This window comes from Rattus norvegicus, chromosome 1 (assembly GCF_036323735.1).
Source record: "Rattus norvegicus strain BN/NHsdMcwi chromosome 1, GRCr8, whole genome shotgun sequence".
In the NCBI taxonomy this organism is placed as follows: Eukaryota; Metazoa; Chordata; class Mammalia; order Rodentia; family Muridae; genus Rattus; species Rattus norvegicus.
The window spans coordinates 27,479,082-27,498,712 of record NC_086019.1 but is presented as its reverse complement, the minus strand read 5'-3'; the positions used below and the strand labels follow the sequence as shown (position 1 = coordinate 27,498,712).

At 36.5% G+C, this 19,631-nt stretch overlaps 1 protein-coding gene across 5 annotated transcripts in view; it reads right to left on the bottom strand.

Annotated features, from left to right (window-relative positions):
- Positions 1-19,631, bottom strand: part of Nkain2 (sodium/potassium transporting ATPase interacting 2) — a 1,207,754-nt gene that overhangs the window by 197,422 nt on the left and 990,701 nt on the right. For 3 of the 5 annotated variants that reach the window (XR_005499794.2, XM_063276506.1, XM_063276503.1), the window contains exon 4: positions 17,808-18,008. The exons of the other annotated variants lie outside the window; for them this stretch is intronic. Coding sequence is in view for 2 of the 3 variants with exons in the window: in XM_063276506.1 (XP_063132576.1) it covers positions 17,808-18,008 (201 nt within the window). In the remaining variant the exon portion in view is untranslated. The remainder of the gene's footprint in view (positions 1-17,807; positions 18,009-19,631) is intronic. 5 annotated transcript variants of the gene reach the window in all.

The window sequence follows — 19,631 nt, the reverse complement described above, 5'->3', positions numbered from 1 at the left end:
TAAGTCTGATCCAAATGAGGTACACAGCAGATAGAAGCAAAGACCTGGAAGGAAAGAACAAAGAGATTATGAACATAAATGCATAGTGAATAGAAAGGGACAGAAGGTTAGGAAAGTAACCTGCAATTGCAGATTACAGACTAGGCGAGAGCTGGTCAGAACCTCAGCCTCACCCTCAAGTAGAGGTCATAGCCTTTGTTGTTTTCCTGTCCATCATGCCCTACAGCCATGCAATTCCATCCTGTGCAGATTTGGATCTTAGGTCAACAATCAGCCATCTGAGTGGGCCTTGGTTCTGATTCCTCATAATGTTTTAAACTTTGTTGAGCAGTGATCCTATTGGCTATCCTGTAGATGCTCTATGCATGTATAGGATGTATAAACACACTCTATACATGTTCTCTTCACAAGGACTGAAGTTGTAGAAGTCTCATGAAGGGTTGAGGTACCCATATTCCTGAGGTGATACAAATCAGTGCTCTCAGCTGATATTGTTCAGAGACAGAATAAGTGTGAAGTTGCTTCTAGGTCTAAGGTGGGTAAAGAGGAATACATAATTTTTATTCAAATCTTTTGGCTGAATCTACTCGACTTTACTCATTGTTTGAATATGACAGCTTTTATCAACTTTTCAGCTGCAGGCCTTGGTATTCATAATTAGTTCTTTAGCTGTATATTTGTTTTTGTGTTGATAATAGGTATGGCTATGTGGCTCTAGCCATAACTCATGGTGGTCCTCTTGAGGACTGGAACTGCAGGTGTATACCAACACACTGGGATCTCTATACTTTGTTTTATACAATGAATTTTGTACTTAATTTCATGCCTTTCTAATTTAGACTCTTTCCTAGGATCAGTAAGTGTGAAAAGAATTCTTTATCCTAAAATACCTTGCCCAAAAACTTGATAAATCACCTTTCTCCATGAACAGGACTTAACCTTTCAATTTCATACGAAGCAAATACATGCAATGCTAATATGTCTTCTGCACAGAGCTTAGCTACACCGACCAGAAGAAATATGAAATTTCAAGAACATGCACAATGACTATTTGGTTTAACCAGACAATGATCACTCTGAGTTCAGATGAACGGAAGCTTCTTGGTGTGCTAGAAAATAGAAATGCTGACTCATTCCTTAGTACTCTATGCTATGTGTGAATTGTGCTTAGACATTAAGATTAAAAGTTTAATCTTCCATATACTTATGTGATGAGGAAACTGATGAAGTAGTAGACAAGGTTGTAGAAGGATGATGAATGAGATGAATGGCTTATTAGTGTGCTGATAATGAGCTAACCAAGCTCAAGAGATGGGTGTGGAGACTGGATGAAAGAGAACAGAGAGACTCATACATTTTTAGGTTGTAAGAGGAGGAAAATGGACTGAAAATAACCCTGGGACAGTGACACTCTGGACTTTCTGTCAATGAGAGGAGGAAGCAACTGAAGTTCTGCAAGAGTGTGTATTGTTTGCTATGAGCACAGTCTTGTTATGGACCCCAGTGCTTTAGACCCATGGTAAATGGTAAAGCTCTGTTGGGCTGCATCCAGTAAACAGGGAAAGCTTCTTCTGTTCATTTTGAGGATGTTAATAATGTGTGTAGAGAATGTCACCCTAGTTTTTTCCCCATGGTTGCTTATAGCACAAAGAGTGCTTCCTACAGAGGTCAACCAAAGCTGTCTCTTTCTTTATTAGCTGAATATGACACTCCTACCTTCTTGCTCAGCTGTCACTCATCTCCTGTTCAACTCTATATAGTAATAAACATAATGAGTCTGGAGCTCAGTGGCAGTGGCTTCTGCATCAGAGAGCTCAGACTACCAAATCCCTGATTTTTTTGTACATGTTTCCGTATTCTTGTTCTATCTTCATTCTCTTACCACCCCATTTAGGACAATCCTTGAAGCCTCGCAGAACTTGCAACATCAGAACTTGGGAGCCAGCTATGCAGTGGGAACTGACTCCGTCCGACCTGCATGTGACAGCCACATCTCTGGGTAGAACCAAATCATTTTATAGTAAGACAAGACTGAGTTATCAACTTGTTAGTGTCTAAAGTCGTGAGCTTGACTCAGCTTCATTGTTCAAGGTGATTTTGAACATGATTGGTGAGAATATAGACAAACATTAAGAGGGAAAAGCAGAGCCATGAAGCCTGTGGTCGTAATGGCAGGAGAATAGAGAAAGGATGACCAGGGCCTGGAATCATGTATTTGCTGAACAGAAGGATGTGTGGGATGACAGCAGTTGAAGTCCTATTTATAAAGCTGATAAAATTGAAAGATACAGACAGAATATCACAGATGGCTCCTTTCTACTGTGTAAACACTATTTAGCTTCAGTGTATTTGCCCATATTTTTATTCTTTTTCTCTCAAGTATAGCATGCCAAACAATTAATTATCTTTCACATTATAGCTGTCAGTGCAAATCATGTTTACATCCTCCCTTTGAAAATTTGTTGCTCTTATTTAATGACAGGAACTCTTCTTATTCTCTTTCTAGTTGTATTTAGAGTACATGACAAAGAGGAAAATGTTATGAAATAAAGAATTCTGTATCATATTAATTGATTGGACTTAGAATGACAGCTTGAATAATATTGTACATTACAAATGAAGATGGCAAACTGGTATTCCAGGCCAACAACTTTGTAATGATTCCCACAAGATATTAACATGATTGCTTATTTAGGAGACATTTGTGATTCAATACAACTAATTTAGCTCTGAAATGGTTTTTTGGTTATAAAGTTAAGCATAAGAAATATGATCTGAACTTAGTTCATTGTATAATATGTTGTATACAATCTCCACTTAAACCTCATGTTATTAAGGAAATACAATTATTTGTCATTTGTTGCAGTCTGTAATCCTTACAAACATCTTAAGTATATTTATGTTTTTATTCTCCGCTTCTGAATGTTGTGATAAATAATATGGTTAACTCAGAGGGCAAGGGGGTTCTTCAAATTTTCTGCACAGAAATAGTTCTTGTACATGGGTTATAATAGTTAATAAGGAAAGGGGTGGGTTAATGGTGCAGAGACTGAGCGGTATCAAATTTACCTTGTGAATCAGTGTTCTACCTGGGGAAAAGGTAAATGTAGTAGGATTTGTTTTGCTTTTCCATATCACTGTAAGTTAACCTGAAAAGTTTGTAGTGCCCTCAAAGAGCCATGGAAGGGACTGAGCTGAGGATAAAATAAAAGATGCTCCCTTTATTAAACTCTTTATCATTTAGCTCATAATCACAAAGTATTTATTATACAAGAAGCTGTGAGATTTAAGGATGACTAGTCCCAGATCATGAATATTTTACACTCTATTTCCCAGTTTACAAGTAGGGAAAACCAGATAAAGCTAATAACGAACAAAACCTCCTGCACTTAGTTTGTCTTCTGAGGCTATTTGAATTCTTGCATTCTGCTTGCCCATGTGTTTACAATGCCTTAACTAATTTCAGTGCACACACCACCAGTAAGCAAAATGAATGAAAGGACCCATTAACACTTATTTCAACCAGTAGTATTTGTTGCTATTCACAGACAGTCCACTCAGGGTCCGAAAATTAATATGTAGAAGTTATTTTCTATGTTTGGAACACATGATTTTTCCATGAAATGTCTCTGATTCCATTTCTATTTTTTGTGTCTGGAATCCTGTTCAGTGGGGGAACTACCTGTTACATGCATATTTGCTTCTTCTTCTCTCATGTTTTGAATATTTGTATGAAATATAGTGATGCTGTAAAATACCAAATCAAGTATGTTTACTGAACCACACTGGTCTTTATGTGGTTTCTGCATCTGAGTCCCCAGGAGAACGAGAGACATACATCTAAATGAGTCCAACTTTGTAGATCTGTGTTAAAACTGAGGTTACCATCTCTGAATACAGCCAACAGCTGAGTTCTGTCTAAACTGTGGTACATCTAACAACTGAGGCCCACATTCAAGTACATCTAACAATTAAGTAGGATTATGCAACAACTGCATCCAGTACCATAAATACTTCTCTAATAACTGAGCCCCATATTGTAGTATTCCTAACAACTGAGCCCAGAACTGTTATATTTAACTGAGTTTGGTGAAGCACTTACATCTAACAGTAAGATCTAACATTGCTACTGGCTACTGTTAAAGCTGGAAGAAGGAAAGATGTATCTTCTGCTGACCAGTTTTCCTTGTAAGGAGCCAGAAGTGTTGTTCTAAGAAACTATATTTTTTGATCTTTGGACTATATATTTTGATATTGGACTAGGAATCTGACAACTCAGTTCTTATTTTCAGGACCATGCCAAATCACTAGTTATGGTTGAAATGGAGTAGATGTAGTATAGATACAGGTTTGCCAATAATAGGTATTTCTGACATAATCCTGACTTGAAAGAAAATGTTTCAGAAGACCTAGAGAAAATGGTGGAATAATTAGAGCTGTATGATCATCTTTTCAGTAAAGAACCAATTTCTCTGAATAGAACTCTGTGGCCCTCTTGCTATTAGATGATCAGTCTACCTGAACAGGGCTATGTGGCCACACTGTTATTAGAGAGCACACTTCCCTGACTAGAGCTATGATGCCATCTTGGTAGTACAGAACAAATTTTTCTGACAAGACTTTGTGAGTTTCTGGAAAATTAAGGGATTTAGACTCACTAGATGTGAAGAGAATGGGAAGACACTGATATTTATAGGCAAAACCCTGAAAATGATTGTCACTAAAGACTATTCTTCAAGTTTTCATTTAAAAATTACAGTAGGTCTTAGACATAACTCTTTCAGGACAACACTGAGAACTGACTTAGAGAATTGTTCATTTCTATACCCACATAGCCTGAAAAGTATCAATCGAACAAACAGAATTACCTGAAATCTCCTCGTGTTAGAGACTACCACTTGATATTTTTCACCATTAGTTGAGATTACAATCTTGTGGAAAATTAATAGATCATATATACAATGATTTATTTCTGAATTCAGTCTGTACCATTGATTTATATGTTTATCATTATAGCAGTACTACACAATTTTAATCTCTGTAATATTTTAATATACTTTAAAAACAGGAAGACTGACATGTGTAGCTTTGCTCTTTTAAAGATTATTTTTGATCATTCAGAGTAAATTATGGTTTCATATAACATTTATGGTTGTTTATTTTCCATTCCTAAAAACTGCTACGAGTATTTGATGAGTATTGTGTTTAATCTGAAAGTTTACTTAATAATATCTAATTTATATGGCTGCAAAAGACCTGCTTATATTGGCACACGTGCTAATGTATTTAAGTATTTCCATCTAAGTGTATCTAAACTCTTAAAACTCTGATAAGGATGTTGAAGTGTAGCTTCTCTGCAATTGATGGCTTCCGGTGTTGTTGGGGGAAAGATTCAGTTTTCTTTAAGGGGATAGCCACTGGGAGTTATCTCCATTGTCCTCATCCTTGTTCTTGTACTCCTCCTCCTCCTCCTCTTCCTCTTCTTTCCTTTTTTTGGGGGGGCAGGGAGGGGAGGGACCTGGGAGGACTAGGAAATCAATTTGATTGAGGTGCATTGTGTGAATTTCACAAATAATCAATATGTTGGAGACAAATAGAAAAGTATATCTGATATCATTTAAATTCTACAGTGATTTCTTTTAATATTATGTTGGAGATCAACATTCAAGCATTGAGGAATGCTAGACATGTGTTCAACCACTGAGATATACTACTCTGCCCAGTAATCTCACTTGACACTTACAATCTTTTATTTAAAAACACAAGTGTAGACCTCACCCAACCCACTTCAGCCAGACCTCTCAGCCTACATAAATCTCTTGAGATTCAGCTTCCACTCATGTTGTAGTTTCAGAGTCCCTCTGCAGGATATTTGATCACATTGTGAACCCCAATATTGTGAACTGGAAAAACCTGTTTCTTGTTGTAGTGTGGCTCAGCCCTAGCACGTACCTTTAATACAAAGAACGTTATGAAAACAGGATTAAATAAAGTAATCAATAGGTCAAGATGTACAGCAAGCAACCAGTTGACAGGGAGTGAACATAAGAAAATAGAAAGGAGGGACATTCTGTTGAAGGGTACTTAAGGTGGCATGGAGAAGAAGAAAGGGCTTTGTCTCTCTGGAACATCAGTGGAGTAGGAAGGTTGACTGGGTGCTTTCTCTGCCCCTCCGAACTAGCAGGCATTCACTCCAGCATCTGCCTCTTGAGTCTTAATTAGTAAAATCAAATGTTTGGGTATTAAAAAAAATCTCCCTAGTTTTTCCTCCATTTCCCTCCTCAGCATTCCTTGCAGCCAAATCCCATTTGTTTTGTGATTTTGCAGACATGTTTTCTCCCAGGGACATAAAGCCTCTATATTTGTCCTCTCACACTTCCCCATCCTTATCTCTCTAGAATACCTTTGTACTTCTGCCACTTACGCCTCAGCTCCTCCTTCTATCACACTACCAATCATTTGGTATCTTTTGCCACTTGTGGCCAAACTTGGGGAATCCTTAGATCTGCCTCTGCCATCCTCCAAAAAGCTGAGCCCCCGGATACTACTTATGAGACCTTCAACATCTGTTCCCTTTCCTTAGTTGCTTGCCTTTCAGTTACCCCACCCTATGAATTGACAAGGGACTACTTAGAGGCTAAACCTAGAGTACTAAGGAGAATGTTGTTGTATCTGAAACCAGTCAGTGTATGAACCTTGAAATCTAGAGGGTATTCAAGACTAAAAATCAAGCTCCATTCTACTGCTCCAACCCAGAACAACTAAGACAATATGCTTTATCCAGAGACTAGCACCTCTATGGCTATTTTCCCTGAGAAATGCAATTTAGTTCAACCACATTATGAAGACTTCAAATCAACAATTATAGATATGTTCAGAGATCTTTAAGAAGACACAAATATATGACTCAAGAAAGATCTTTGAAACATAACCAATTGACTTAAAAAACAAAAACTATTCCAGTTAGGAGAGTAAAGTTTAACAGGAAATAGCATGACTAAAAGAAAATCCAAACTTAAACTCAAAATGGAAAGATCAGAAATACAAAAAAACTCAAGGGAAAACCTTAAAACTAAATGAAGTAGAAGAGAGAATTTCAGGTCTTGAAGACAAAGTTGAAGAAATGGATAGCTGGGTCAAATAAAATGTTAAGTCCAAAAAAGCCAGCTACAAACCATACAGAATATCTAGGACACTATGGAAAGGTCAAACCTATAAATAACAGATACAGAGGAAAGAGAAGAAACCCAGTCAAAGATACAGGAAATATTTTAAACAAAACATAAAATAAAAATTTCTAAATCAAAAGATTTGTCAGAATTATTCCACCGAAGTAGAAACTGCCATGAACTGCCCGGTCAACTTGCACCTGCAGGCCTCCTACACCTACCTCTCTCTGGGCTTCTTTTTTGAGCAGGATGATGTGGCTTTGAAGGGTATAGGCCACTTCTTCCACAAGTTGGCTGAGGAGAAGTATACCAAGCGTCTCCTCAAGGTGCAGAATGATTGTGGGGGTAGTGCAATTTTCAAGGATGTACAGAAGTCATCTCAAGATGAGTGGGCTAAAACCCAGGAGGCCATGAAAGCTGCCTTGGCCCTGAAGAAGAACCTGAACCTGGCCCTCTTGGATCTGCATGTCTTGGGTTCTGGTCCACACAGATCCTCACTTACATAATTTCTTGGAAAGCCACTTCCTGGATAAGGAGGAGAAGCTCATCAAGAAGATGGGCAACAACCTGACCAAACTCTGTAGGGTGCAGGGCCATAACCAGTGCAGACTGGCATGGCCCAGACATCTCTTTGAGCACTTCACTCTCAAGAAGGACTAGACCTCTGGCTCCCTCCTCTGCTCTGCACCAGCCACCTCAGGACCTCCACCTGAATGAACCTCTAAAACCACTGGGCAGCTTCATAACTACCCTGGAGACTCTCCCAAGTCTTGGACCAAGTAAAAATAAGGCTTTCTGAAACAGGAAAAAAACCCAAGAGGATAGATATCATAGTTTAAACACTTACACATCAAATTCAAGGACAACCAATTTTTTAAAAGAAATACTACTTTAGGTAAGAACCATACGTAATGATAGTGGATGACTTCAATACCTTTAACTCACCAAGGTCATACACACAAAGTGCAAACAGATAAATTCTGGAGCTAAATGATACTATAATAAAGTAGGCATCTAGAGAACATTCTACTCAAATACTAAAGATTGTACTTTCTTTGCAGTAGCCTATAGAACTTTCCCCAACATTGACCACATATTAAGACACAAAGTAAGTCTTGGTAAATCTAGGGAAATTAAAATAATGCTCTCTATCCAATCTGCCACCCCATGAATTAAAGCTGAATATAATCAACAATAAAAACAGCAAAAAGCATATAAACTCATGGAAGCTAAAGAATTTACAATTGAATGAAAATTGAATCAAGAAAAAAAATCAAGAAGGATATTACAACCCTTTAGGAACAGAATGAAAATGAAAATGCAACATGATAAGTCACAATGAAGGCAGTTCTAAAAAATTAATACCAGTAGCATCTACATTGAAAAATAATCTGGAAAGGTGTTAATAACTTGGAATGCTCTAGAAAAACAAGAAGAACTAATACCACAAGAGTAGATAGAAAAACTAATTAAAGTTTTGCTTGAAACTTATGAAGTAGAAACAACAAAAACCACACAAAGCATCAATGAAGTGAAAAGGTGGTTCTTTGGAAGAAATCCATAAAATTGACAAATAGTTACATTAATTAACTTAGTTACCCTAATTAGTTAAATTAGTTAAGTTAACAGTTAAATGAACTTAGTTAATCAAATGGGAGAGAGAGAAGATTCAAAATAATAAAACTGAGACAAAAAGGGAAGCATCTTAGTAGATAACAAGACATTCAGATAAGCACAAGTACATATTTTATGATACAAAACCACTAAGCATGGAATATTGTCACATAGAACTTGCGAGTCAGCAACAGCTCTCTAATTGGATTTGAGTCCCATTCAACACGAGTGGAAAATCATTCCCAGTACTGCAAAGCTAGCCAAGTACCTAATGCTAGTGAGATCATGGATCTTGGAGAGAACCGATAAGTACTATTTTACTAAATTAGCATAATTCCAAAGTACTTTCTAAATGTTTTTCCTTATTCCCATAGGCAATTCTCAACCCTCGTTTAGGAAACTTTGCTTTGGGACAGACAGAGACAATTTACAGAAAACCATACTGATGAAAATGTCGAATTGTAGCACTCAGTCTTCAGTACACATCAACCACACAATTCCTATAACAAAGGTTCAGTGGGAGAGGAGTGATTGTAAGTCAGAGAAACGGAAAATTAGTGTGGGATTGTGTCTTTTGAAAAGAACAGAAGCTAAATCCACGCGGCCTTGCCAATGTGGTTGGCTAAATATTAGCTAAACAAGGACAATCTCAACAGACTTGTTATCATAGAATGGAGAAACTAATAAGGTCTCAACCTTAGAAAAAGAACCATAGGCAACTACAGAATGTTGAGAGCAGGAGAAATAGTCTTCTTTAGGAAAGAGCACATCCCTTGGTTATACAAGACCAAATGGTCAGCTTTGCAAACATACACATAAAAGGTAAATTATAAAGACCGAGAAGCTTGTGAATATATTTGTGGATACACATATACAAACACACAAACACACAGATTAAAGAAAAGAGGCTATGAAGTTGAAAAAGACAAGATATGTTTATGTGGTATGAATGGAGGATTTAGAGGGAGGAAATGGAAGGGGAAAATGATGTCATTATATATCATAATACCCCTCCCCTCAAGTTATATTGTTTAAACTTAAAAATTCTGTTTCCCACTAACTGGAAAACCTAAAATAAATGAATGCATATTTGATATATAAAACCCACCAAAGTTAAACTAACACTGCTCAAATTACAAAAGAAACTGAAGACACATTTATAATTTTAAAGACATCATTACTATGCTGATAAAAAAACAAAGACCCCACAAAAATTATAGACACATTCCTTATGAGCACAGATGCAAAAATACCCAATAAAATACTTGCAAACTAAACTTAAGAATAAATCAAAAAAGATTATCTGCGACGAACGATCTGGCTTCATTTCCGAGGTCTGGGGATAGTACAACATACATAAACCAATAACTGTAATTCACCATGTGAACAGATCACAAAGCAGAAAACAGTTGACTGTCTCGTTAGGTACCTTAAAGGGCCTTTTACAAAGTATACCATCGTTTCATGATAAGGGCCTGAAGAAACTAAGGATTGGAGAGACTTTCCTTAATATAATAATGGCGACCCGCAACAAGTCATGGATAACATCATTCTAAAGGAAGATAAACTATTTCACTCACTTTTATTAAAAATCATAAGCAAGGTAAAGATGTGCTTTCTCTTCTTACCTGTTCAATATACTGCTCAAAGCTAGAGTAATAAAGCAACTGAAGGGAATACAGGGATGCAAATAGAGAGATATGGCTTACAGACTCCCCAAGAAAACTTCTGTAGCTGATAAAGAATTTCATCAAAGTAGCAATATACAAAATTAAAATGTATGCATGGACACACACACACACACTGCATGTAAATATATGTAAACATGAAGAGAGAGAAATCAGAGAAATATCTTCTGTACTATCTCCAAAACAATCTTGAAATAACTCCAACAAATCATGCAAAAACGCTTGCATGCTAAAACCTAAAGACACTGAAGAAAAAAGTTAAAGAAAGAAATTGAAATGGACATTAAAATTTGAAAAGATCTCACATGCTAATGGATCAGTAGGATTAATAGTTTGAAAATGGCCATTTTATACCTTTAGATTCAGTGGAGTCTCCACCAAAATTACAAAACAGTTTGTCACAGAATTTGAAAACACAAATTAAGGTTCATATGAAGACACACACACACACACACACACACACACACACACACACACACACACACGAACACACGCAAATCAGGATAGCCAAAACAATTCTAGTCTACTGGATACATCATGACTCGATATTTTAAATTATACTAATCAAAACAACTTGGTATTGGCATAAAAAGAAACACATAGAATTGAAGACCCAGATATAGTTCCATATACCTACAGATACCTGATTTTTGAAACTGATTCCCATACAATGGTGGAAAGACAGCATTTTTTACAAATGGTACTGGTCAAACTGAGTAGGAGGATGAAAATAGATGCATATTTATTACCCTTCACAAAATCCAAATAAATTAAGGATCCCAACATAAGACAATATACCTTGAACTTACAGAAAAGAAAGTAAAGAATATATTCATTGGGATAAAAAGGGATTTCCTGATAATAAAGATCATTAGACTTCCTGAAACTTAAAAGTTTCTGTATAGCAAAGAACACCATCATTCTAGCAATGAGACAGCCCACCGAATGGGAACAAATCTTTACCAATTTTTTTTATATATGCCGAAAGCTAAAAATATATAAATGAGATAGACAACAATTGTCTGACACAAAGTCAGAAAAAAATCAAATTTAATTTATGTATGTTAATATAACATAGAAAACAAATTATAAATATGTATATTAATTCAAGGCAAAGTAGTATGAGATAATAGGCAAATGAAAACCAAATAAACTTATTTTTATAGGGTAAAATTCTAGGAAAATAGTGAAGAACTATGAGTTCAAAAAGAAAATTAACTCTGTAAAACCTGTAATCCTTAAAAAAAGACTAAGTTTTGCTTTTCATTTTGTGATTTTTTTTCTGACTTTGTGAGAATTGAATGTTCAAGTGTATATTACATGTGACTTATAGTTATAGTTATAATTTTACACAGCTCATCAAAACAATACAGTTTATAATAAACATGGATCGAATGTTATTAAGGGCAAATTAAATTTTTATTTGAAATAAATTTGCTATTAGTACTAGAATGAGACAACTTGACATGATTCATATTTTAGTATATTGCTTGCTTGTAAGCACTGAAAAGTCTTGTTCTTAAATATCAAAGTAGTGAGTACATTGTACGACGTTACCCAATTTATGTAACTTATTCTAAACTGCACGTCACAATTTACACATTCTCTATCACAAAAATCATTTCAAATAACCTGCCAACTGGCAAATCTATTAGGTTTTCCTTCTACTTCAATGAAAGCAAAGAAATGGAAATTGCTCAATTTGCAACAATTTCTGGGAAATGTATCAAAAACATGACAAAGATCTAATGAACAGCTATTAATCATACTCCAGAATCTCTTAAAGGAACCAATCCTGATTAAATTGAAATGTTTGTAAACGTTGACAGATTATTGACTCTGTACTTGTGTCATTTCATATAATATAATGTTTTGTTAATTTAAAATGTGTGCTCTCAGTTATCTTTAATAAGTTTTAGAGCTATAGATGTGCTTCATTTCCTTTGTAAAAAATGGTTAAAGACAATTTTACACTGAAACACATCAGACAGATTAAATTTAATATCAGTAATTCAGTTTAGGTAGATGTCATAGCTTATGGCTCACAGCTGTGATCCCAGCACTTGGGATTATGACCGGGTGGATGGCCTGGAGTCTAAAGCCCTTCTGGCCTACAGAAAAAGATCCCATTTCAAAATAAAATTTAAAAAGAGAAGAAAACAAAAAAGTATTTCTTATTTTTACACTTTAATACATATAAAATGGGTATTCCCATGACAACCATATAGATTCCAAACATAGTTGTAGCTAAGAACCAGCTTATTCCACATCCCTGGCCATCCTCATAACCCAAACATTCTTATAACACTTAATGCATATTTCCTTCAATATCCTAGTGGCATGAACATTAGGACCCAAATTTTAACAACCAAATCAATGTAAATAAGTGTTTCCAGGTTAAAGGAGACATAAGTTGTAGCACGCACAGTATTAAACCCATGCACTTGTGTGTACCACACACATTGGCAAGTTGCCAGTTCTCAGAGAGTACTCCAGCCCAGATTCTAAGAATCGTGGATGAAGTGTTCCAAAATAGTAAACTTCCCACATCCCTGATGTTCCCAGGAATATCTGATTGCAACAACTGTCAAATGCAAATTATTAATCTACAATAATTGGGATAGCTGGGACTCAGTGATTTGGAAAAAACATGTTTCATTTATTGTTTTTTATTTAACTCTAGTGTGCTGAATAATGATTTCATGCACACTATGAAGCACAGAATTTTATGAACAGGGAAGATATGTATCTCACAGGACAATTGCTATATTTTTAGTTGAGAGCCATACACCAGAATGAAAAAGCATTTTCTAGTCTTCTGAATCCCTGCTAATTTGTGTATGGTTTCTAAGCCACCTCAAATGACTTTGGGAAGCAGTAGGCTTATTTACCTTTTTACCAATGTTCTCTGCTAGTCTTCTAAAAGAATATTCATCAAGCTGCCATGCATTTAGAAGTGTGTCGGATGTAAAGGAAATAAAGGAAAAGAAAGTCAGGCAATTTTGGTTGCTGTGGTTTATATTAAATTTAGAATTATTGATTCTCTGGATGTGGCTACAGAAACAAGTGACTAACTGGCTTTGTTTTCCAATGAGTTTTTTTTTTTAATTCTAACATAATTTCAATAAATGCAGTTACTTCCATTATTATAATAAATCATTTCTCGTAAAATAACATTTGTGCATGTTATATATTTTAACCATGGTGCTGCTTACAGGAGTGAAGCTAATTTGTACATAATGAATGTGAAACTCATGGCCACCAACTCTTCTCCCCCATGGGGACATAGCTAATTAATCATAGCATTCTTTGCTCGGACAGACTGGAGTTTTGGATTTCAGGAATCTATCACTCATCAGCTGGAAACAGCATTCATGTTGAAGGTTGTTTCCTCTCTGTACTGGTAGAGCACATCCAAGGTCTTTGAGCCAACTATGCATGTGAATGAAGGCTTTTAACCTGTTGTGCTGCCTCAGAGGATGGTGAGGTGGTAGAAAGCATGGATTAATGTGAGCATGCTTTCTGTCCTTGGTTCTGTCAGCCACACGCTGCTTGAGAAACGGTCTGAATCTGTTTGTAACACAAAAACAACATTTCCCAGGTTGATCTCCTTCTTGCTCTCCCTACACATAATGTGTTTTGCGAATGCCGAGATTTGAAAAACATTCTTTTTGTTGTTTTTTTTTTTTTTTAAACTGAATACACCTGTATGCCTTTTGAATTCAACAGGAGTAGGAAGCTAGAAGACTGACACCCGGCTCATCATTCGAGTTTTTCTGCCTCGTTTCTGCTCAGTTGGAGGCTGTGTGACTAATAGCCCCTCTACTCAATTATAGGGGTATTATTTTTGTCATTTTTTGGCTGTAGATGGGAGATATCTATGTGTGCAATGCAAATTTGGGCTTTGTGACTGCTCCTTCCAAAATCAGTCAGAAGTTGATTGGCAGAAAACCTAACAATGGGGTAACAAGTATGTGGGGGTTCAGGAATCTGTGAAAGAAAGGCTGAGCCATGGCAGAATAAAAGAATGAGAGGTTTGGAATTAATCAAGAGCAATAACTGGAAGAGCGGTGTATGTGGAAGCAGATTTGAGCCAGACGTCCTAGAGGCCAACTTCAAAATGGATGTAGACAAGAGTAGGAGTTTAGCTGACTTTGCTGAATATGGGATGAGAGTGAGAAGCAAAATTATGCCCCAAATTGCATAAAATATATTCCTGCTACATCCTCTGATGTTTTCTATCTGCCCTAGTACCTTCAAGAGTCTGCTTCCATTTTTGTTGTGACATCCTCAAGTATAGAACTTCAGATCTGTTTCTCCAGAAACAAACAGGGCCAAACATCAGAAACTGTTTACTACAATTAATAGAACTGGATATTTGATTGTCTGAAGCATGATATGTGTGACTCAGTGGGGAGGAACAGATATATTCAAGACAACATTTTATCCCTTAATCATTGCTGCAAAAGTTATCATAATGACCAGAGGTAAATGCGTTCATAAGGCAGAGAAAAATGTTCAAGGTAAGCCCTTAGGGGCACAGCACACACTTTTTAGCCCAAGGCTAGCTAAACAATAGCAAGCCCAAAGAAAGTATATAGAACCTAGTGATGTACCTGCTAACTATTCTGAACTCTGCCGCAGTCAGAGCTGAGAAATAACTGCTGTCCTCAAAGGAGGAGCTACTGAAAAGAGAGGAGTTGAGGGATGCCAGTTCTCCATTCTGGAGACAATATAGAGGCTTTTATTTTTTTCAAATCTTCTCTGCATTATGTACACTTGCCTTTAAAGATGTTCTATGTATTACTGTGTAATATATATTTTTTGATTAGTATGTCACCCTTGTATGCAAAATGTCTCTGAATGCAAAATCTTACATTGGGTTTAATAAAATAGTGATTGTAATTACATACGCACACACCACAAATGCAAGTAGCTTTCTAAAAGGGATTATTTATAAGTACACATGTACATAAATTATTTCTTCGTATTAACTTTGGACATAGGTGGAATTTTGACAAATTGGAGGTTTAGTACAAATGATGAGGGCGTTTGCACAGGAGGTGTACTTTGTTTAAATCCTCTCTCTAACATATTTGTGGGAAGGCATTTTATCTGTCTCCTAATTTTTTCATGAGATTCTGCTTTACCTGACTCTGAAAAATGAAGTGACTATGGAGGCATCATTTCTGTCTTACCTTAATTTCCCAATAAAACCGCCACCAAAGACTTTCTTCATTAGAGACATGTCTTGGGTTGGAGCAATGAAAGAGAAAATTCCATGTCGTCGTTACTCAGAACATTAACTGCTAAACTTTTCTGAATCTCTTCCTATCCTGGCTTGGTTTGTTTTTGAGAAGAGGATCCCTGAAAACCAGGGTGCTTGAAGATCAGTAGTCCCTCTTGATGCAACCAAGACAAAGTAAATTGAATATATGATGGATATACATGGGAAGCCATGGTGACTACCCAATAACCTCTAAATTTAACGTAGACTATCTGTATTCTTAGAACATGTGCTTTGGTGCCCATCACAGTTGACATTTCTATGGTTACAACTGCAAAGTCACCTGAAAAGGGACAAGATGTGGTGATTCAATTTCTGGAAAATCTACACCTATTCTTAAAGAAGACATAGATATTTCTCTCATATCTAGCCTGTCTCCCGTCTTCATTTACTTTAGTCTGTATCTATGATCTCCCCAGCCTTCAGTAATCTAAAAGCCCCATTTCAGGTTCCATTTTTGGTTTTTCAGAGAAGGAACCTCCCTCTATTACTCTGTCAATGCAGTGTTTAAGCAAATGGTTCTACAATGCCAAGACAGAAATGAGTTCATCTAATGTGGGCTAAAAATGCTAATACTTTATGAAAGAATACAACAGTTCAGGTTTTCTAGGAACTAGGGTTCTTTGCAAAATTTTATAGTTCTTTCTTGGGACTGAGAGAGAGGAATTATAGGGATGAGCCCTACTGTCTGTGCAGGGGTATGCTAGTGTGATCTTCCACATCCACTATGATGTCAGGCATGGCTATCCATGACCACTGGGATGGAGGTGGCACCATTAGCCTTGTTTCTTATGTGACAGTAGAACCACTAACACAAACACAAGTTGACACATACAGGAGGTGTTTTTGTTTGGATTTGGTTTTAACTTTTGAGATCTTGTCTAGGGATATAGCTCACAATCACCTTGGACTCAAAATCGTAGCCTTCCAAATATGCCAACCTCAGCCATGTTCCATGATTCTTATTATCGATGTTTATAAAATGTTTACTAACACAATGCTATCGTTTTTTAAAAATCACATTTTGCTTTGGGTCTTGTTACATTGCCTTTTGTTTGTTTTTGAGACTAGGTTTCTCTATGTAGGCCTGTCTGTTTGGGAACTTGTTCTGTATTTTCCTGTTCCTGTTCTGAGTGCTGGGGTTAAACTCATGTACCACAATGTCCAGTTACAATATCTTTTATCCTAGTATAAAGTTTTATTTTTATTTTTTTTAAATCTAGAGACACTGTTCCTCATAATTCAGTTTTGAGCTAATATTACCTTCACAGTAATTAGTCGAAGAAAGGTAAAAAAAAAAAAAACTAGCTTTCCTCGTTGCTAACAAGTTTAAGTTAGTGCACCTCAATTATAGGTCTACGTAGAATCTAAAGAAAATATATATGGTTCTCACATAGGCTTGTGAATTCTTGTATAAGAAAGTTTTCAACTGTAAATCTCACAGAATCACACAGTTAGGTTTCCTAAATTTATTCAGGGAGAGTTAGTTTTTATTTGAATTTTTGTCCTAATAATGAAAATAATTTGTATAACATAAGCATATGAAATACTAAGTGAACATTGATAACCTTACTGCCTCTTGATAAATGGAGGGTTCTTTATTGTTACAATATGAGAGTATAAAAGCATAGAAGTACACTCTATTGAAAGTATAAAATGTTCTGAAAAATGAGGGAGAATAGAAAGTGATAGACCTGTGAAATCTAGAAAGAGTATAGATAAAAACAGAGGAAAATCCTGTGCTAACAGTATATATACTACATATTAAACTCTTTCTTCTTAGGATATATATATATACATATATATATACATATATATATATATATATATATATCTTTCTTCTTAGAACAAATGTGAGATATGGTCCCATTTTAGTCTTCAGAAGAGTCTACTACCAATGAAATAATCAAACATAAATACCCTTAATCAGAAAACCAAAAAAAATCTACATACATTCCACATCAACATATAGTCCTTATACACACTGTGTTTGCCCAGAAATAAACAATTCCAGAAACACAGAAGGAGTGATTAGTTGTCAACACTTACTGCGAGGACAATCTGGAGGGAACTATGAGCCACTTCTATGTATTGGTACTCCAGAAAACACCCTGAGACAGTGATGTATCGATGGTCTTCTGGAGCCCAATCTGGGGCAGGTGTCACAGACGTCACCATACATCCTGGTCCATTCTCCATCCACCAAGATCGGTGCATTGAAATATTAAACGTCAGGATAAGGTCTGTTTCCTGCAAGAAGGCAATTTGTAAGGATGAGCAAGACTAAAGGTAGCAGTGTATTTGGGATGGACTTATTTCTGTTTCTTGTTTGAAGAGGTAGGTTCCTTCCTGTCTCCTAGTGTATGTTATAGGCACTTAACTACTTATGTAATTATGTGCATGTAGATTATACTTTTGACTGACCATAATATTATCAGCTAGATTATTATTGGTATTTTATTACTATTACTATTATTATTATTATTTATTCCTTTTAGAAAAATTACTAATTATTTGAATGAACTATATGATATAGTAGAGTTCTCTTTGGGATGGAAAACATCGTGAACTCAATGATTTAAATCATACCATTGGGTGAAATTGGTGCCATTAAGCACCTAAAGAAATGTTCAACATCCTTAGTCATCAGTGAAATGCAAATCAAAACAACCTTGAGATTCCACCTCATACCAGTCAGAATGGCTAAGAGAAAAAAACTCAGGTGACGACAGATGCTGGCAAAGATGTGTAGAAAGAGGAACACTCCTCCATTGTTGGTGGGATTGCAAGCTGGTACAACCACTCTGGAAATCAGTCTGAAGACTTCTCAGAAAATTAGACATAGTACTACCTGAGGGGCCAGCTATACCATTCCTGGGCATATACTCAAAAGATGTTCCAACATATAACAAGGACACATGCTCCACTGTGTTTATAGCAGCCTTATTTATAACAGCCAGAAGATGAAAAAAAACCAGATGTTCCTCAACAGAGGAATGGATACACAAAATGTAGTAGATTTACACAATGGAGTACTACTCAGCTACTAAAAACAATGACTTCATGAAATTCATAGGCAAATGGATGGAACTAGAAAATACCATCCTTTGTGAGTAACCAAATCTCTCTCTCTCTCTCTCTCTCTCTCTCTCTCTCTCTCTCTCTCTCTCTCACACACACACACACACACACACACACACACACACACACACACAAACCCCACCTAACAAACAAACAAACAACCCCAAATGGTATGCACTCACTTACTAGTGGATATTAGCCTAAAAACTCAGATACAACCCACAGACCACATGAAGCTCAAGAAGAAGGACGACCAAAGTGCAGATGTTTCAGTCCTTCTTAGAAGGGGGAACAAAAATATTCATAGGAGGAGATACAGAGACAAAGTTCAGAGCTGAGACTGAAGGAAAGACCATCCAGAGACTGCCCCACCTGAGGATCCAGCCCATATACATACAGCCACCAATCCCAGACAATATGTCTGATGCCAAGAAGTGTATGCTGACAGGAGCCTGATATAGCTGTCTCCTGAGAGGCTCTGCCGGGTATGACAAATACAGAAGCAGAGGCTTGTAGCCAATCATTTAACTGAGAATGGGGTCCCCAATGGAGAATTTAGAGAAAGAATTGAAAGAGCTGAAGGGGTTTGCGACCCTATAACAACAGCAATACCAACCAGAGATCCTAGGGACTAATCCACCATTTAAAGCGTATATACATGGACAGACCCATGGCCTCAGCAGCATATGTAGCAGAGGATGGCCTTATTGGGCACCAATGGGAGCAGAAACCCTTGGTCCTTTTAAGGCTCGATACCCCAGTGTAGGGGAATTTTATAGCAAGGAGGCAAGA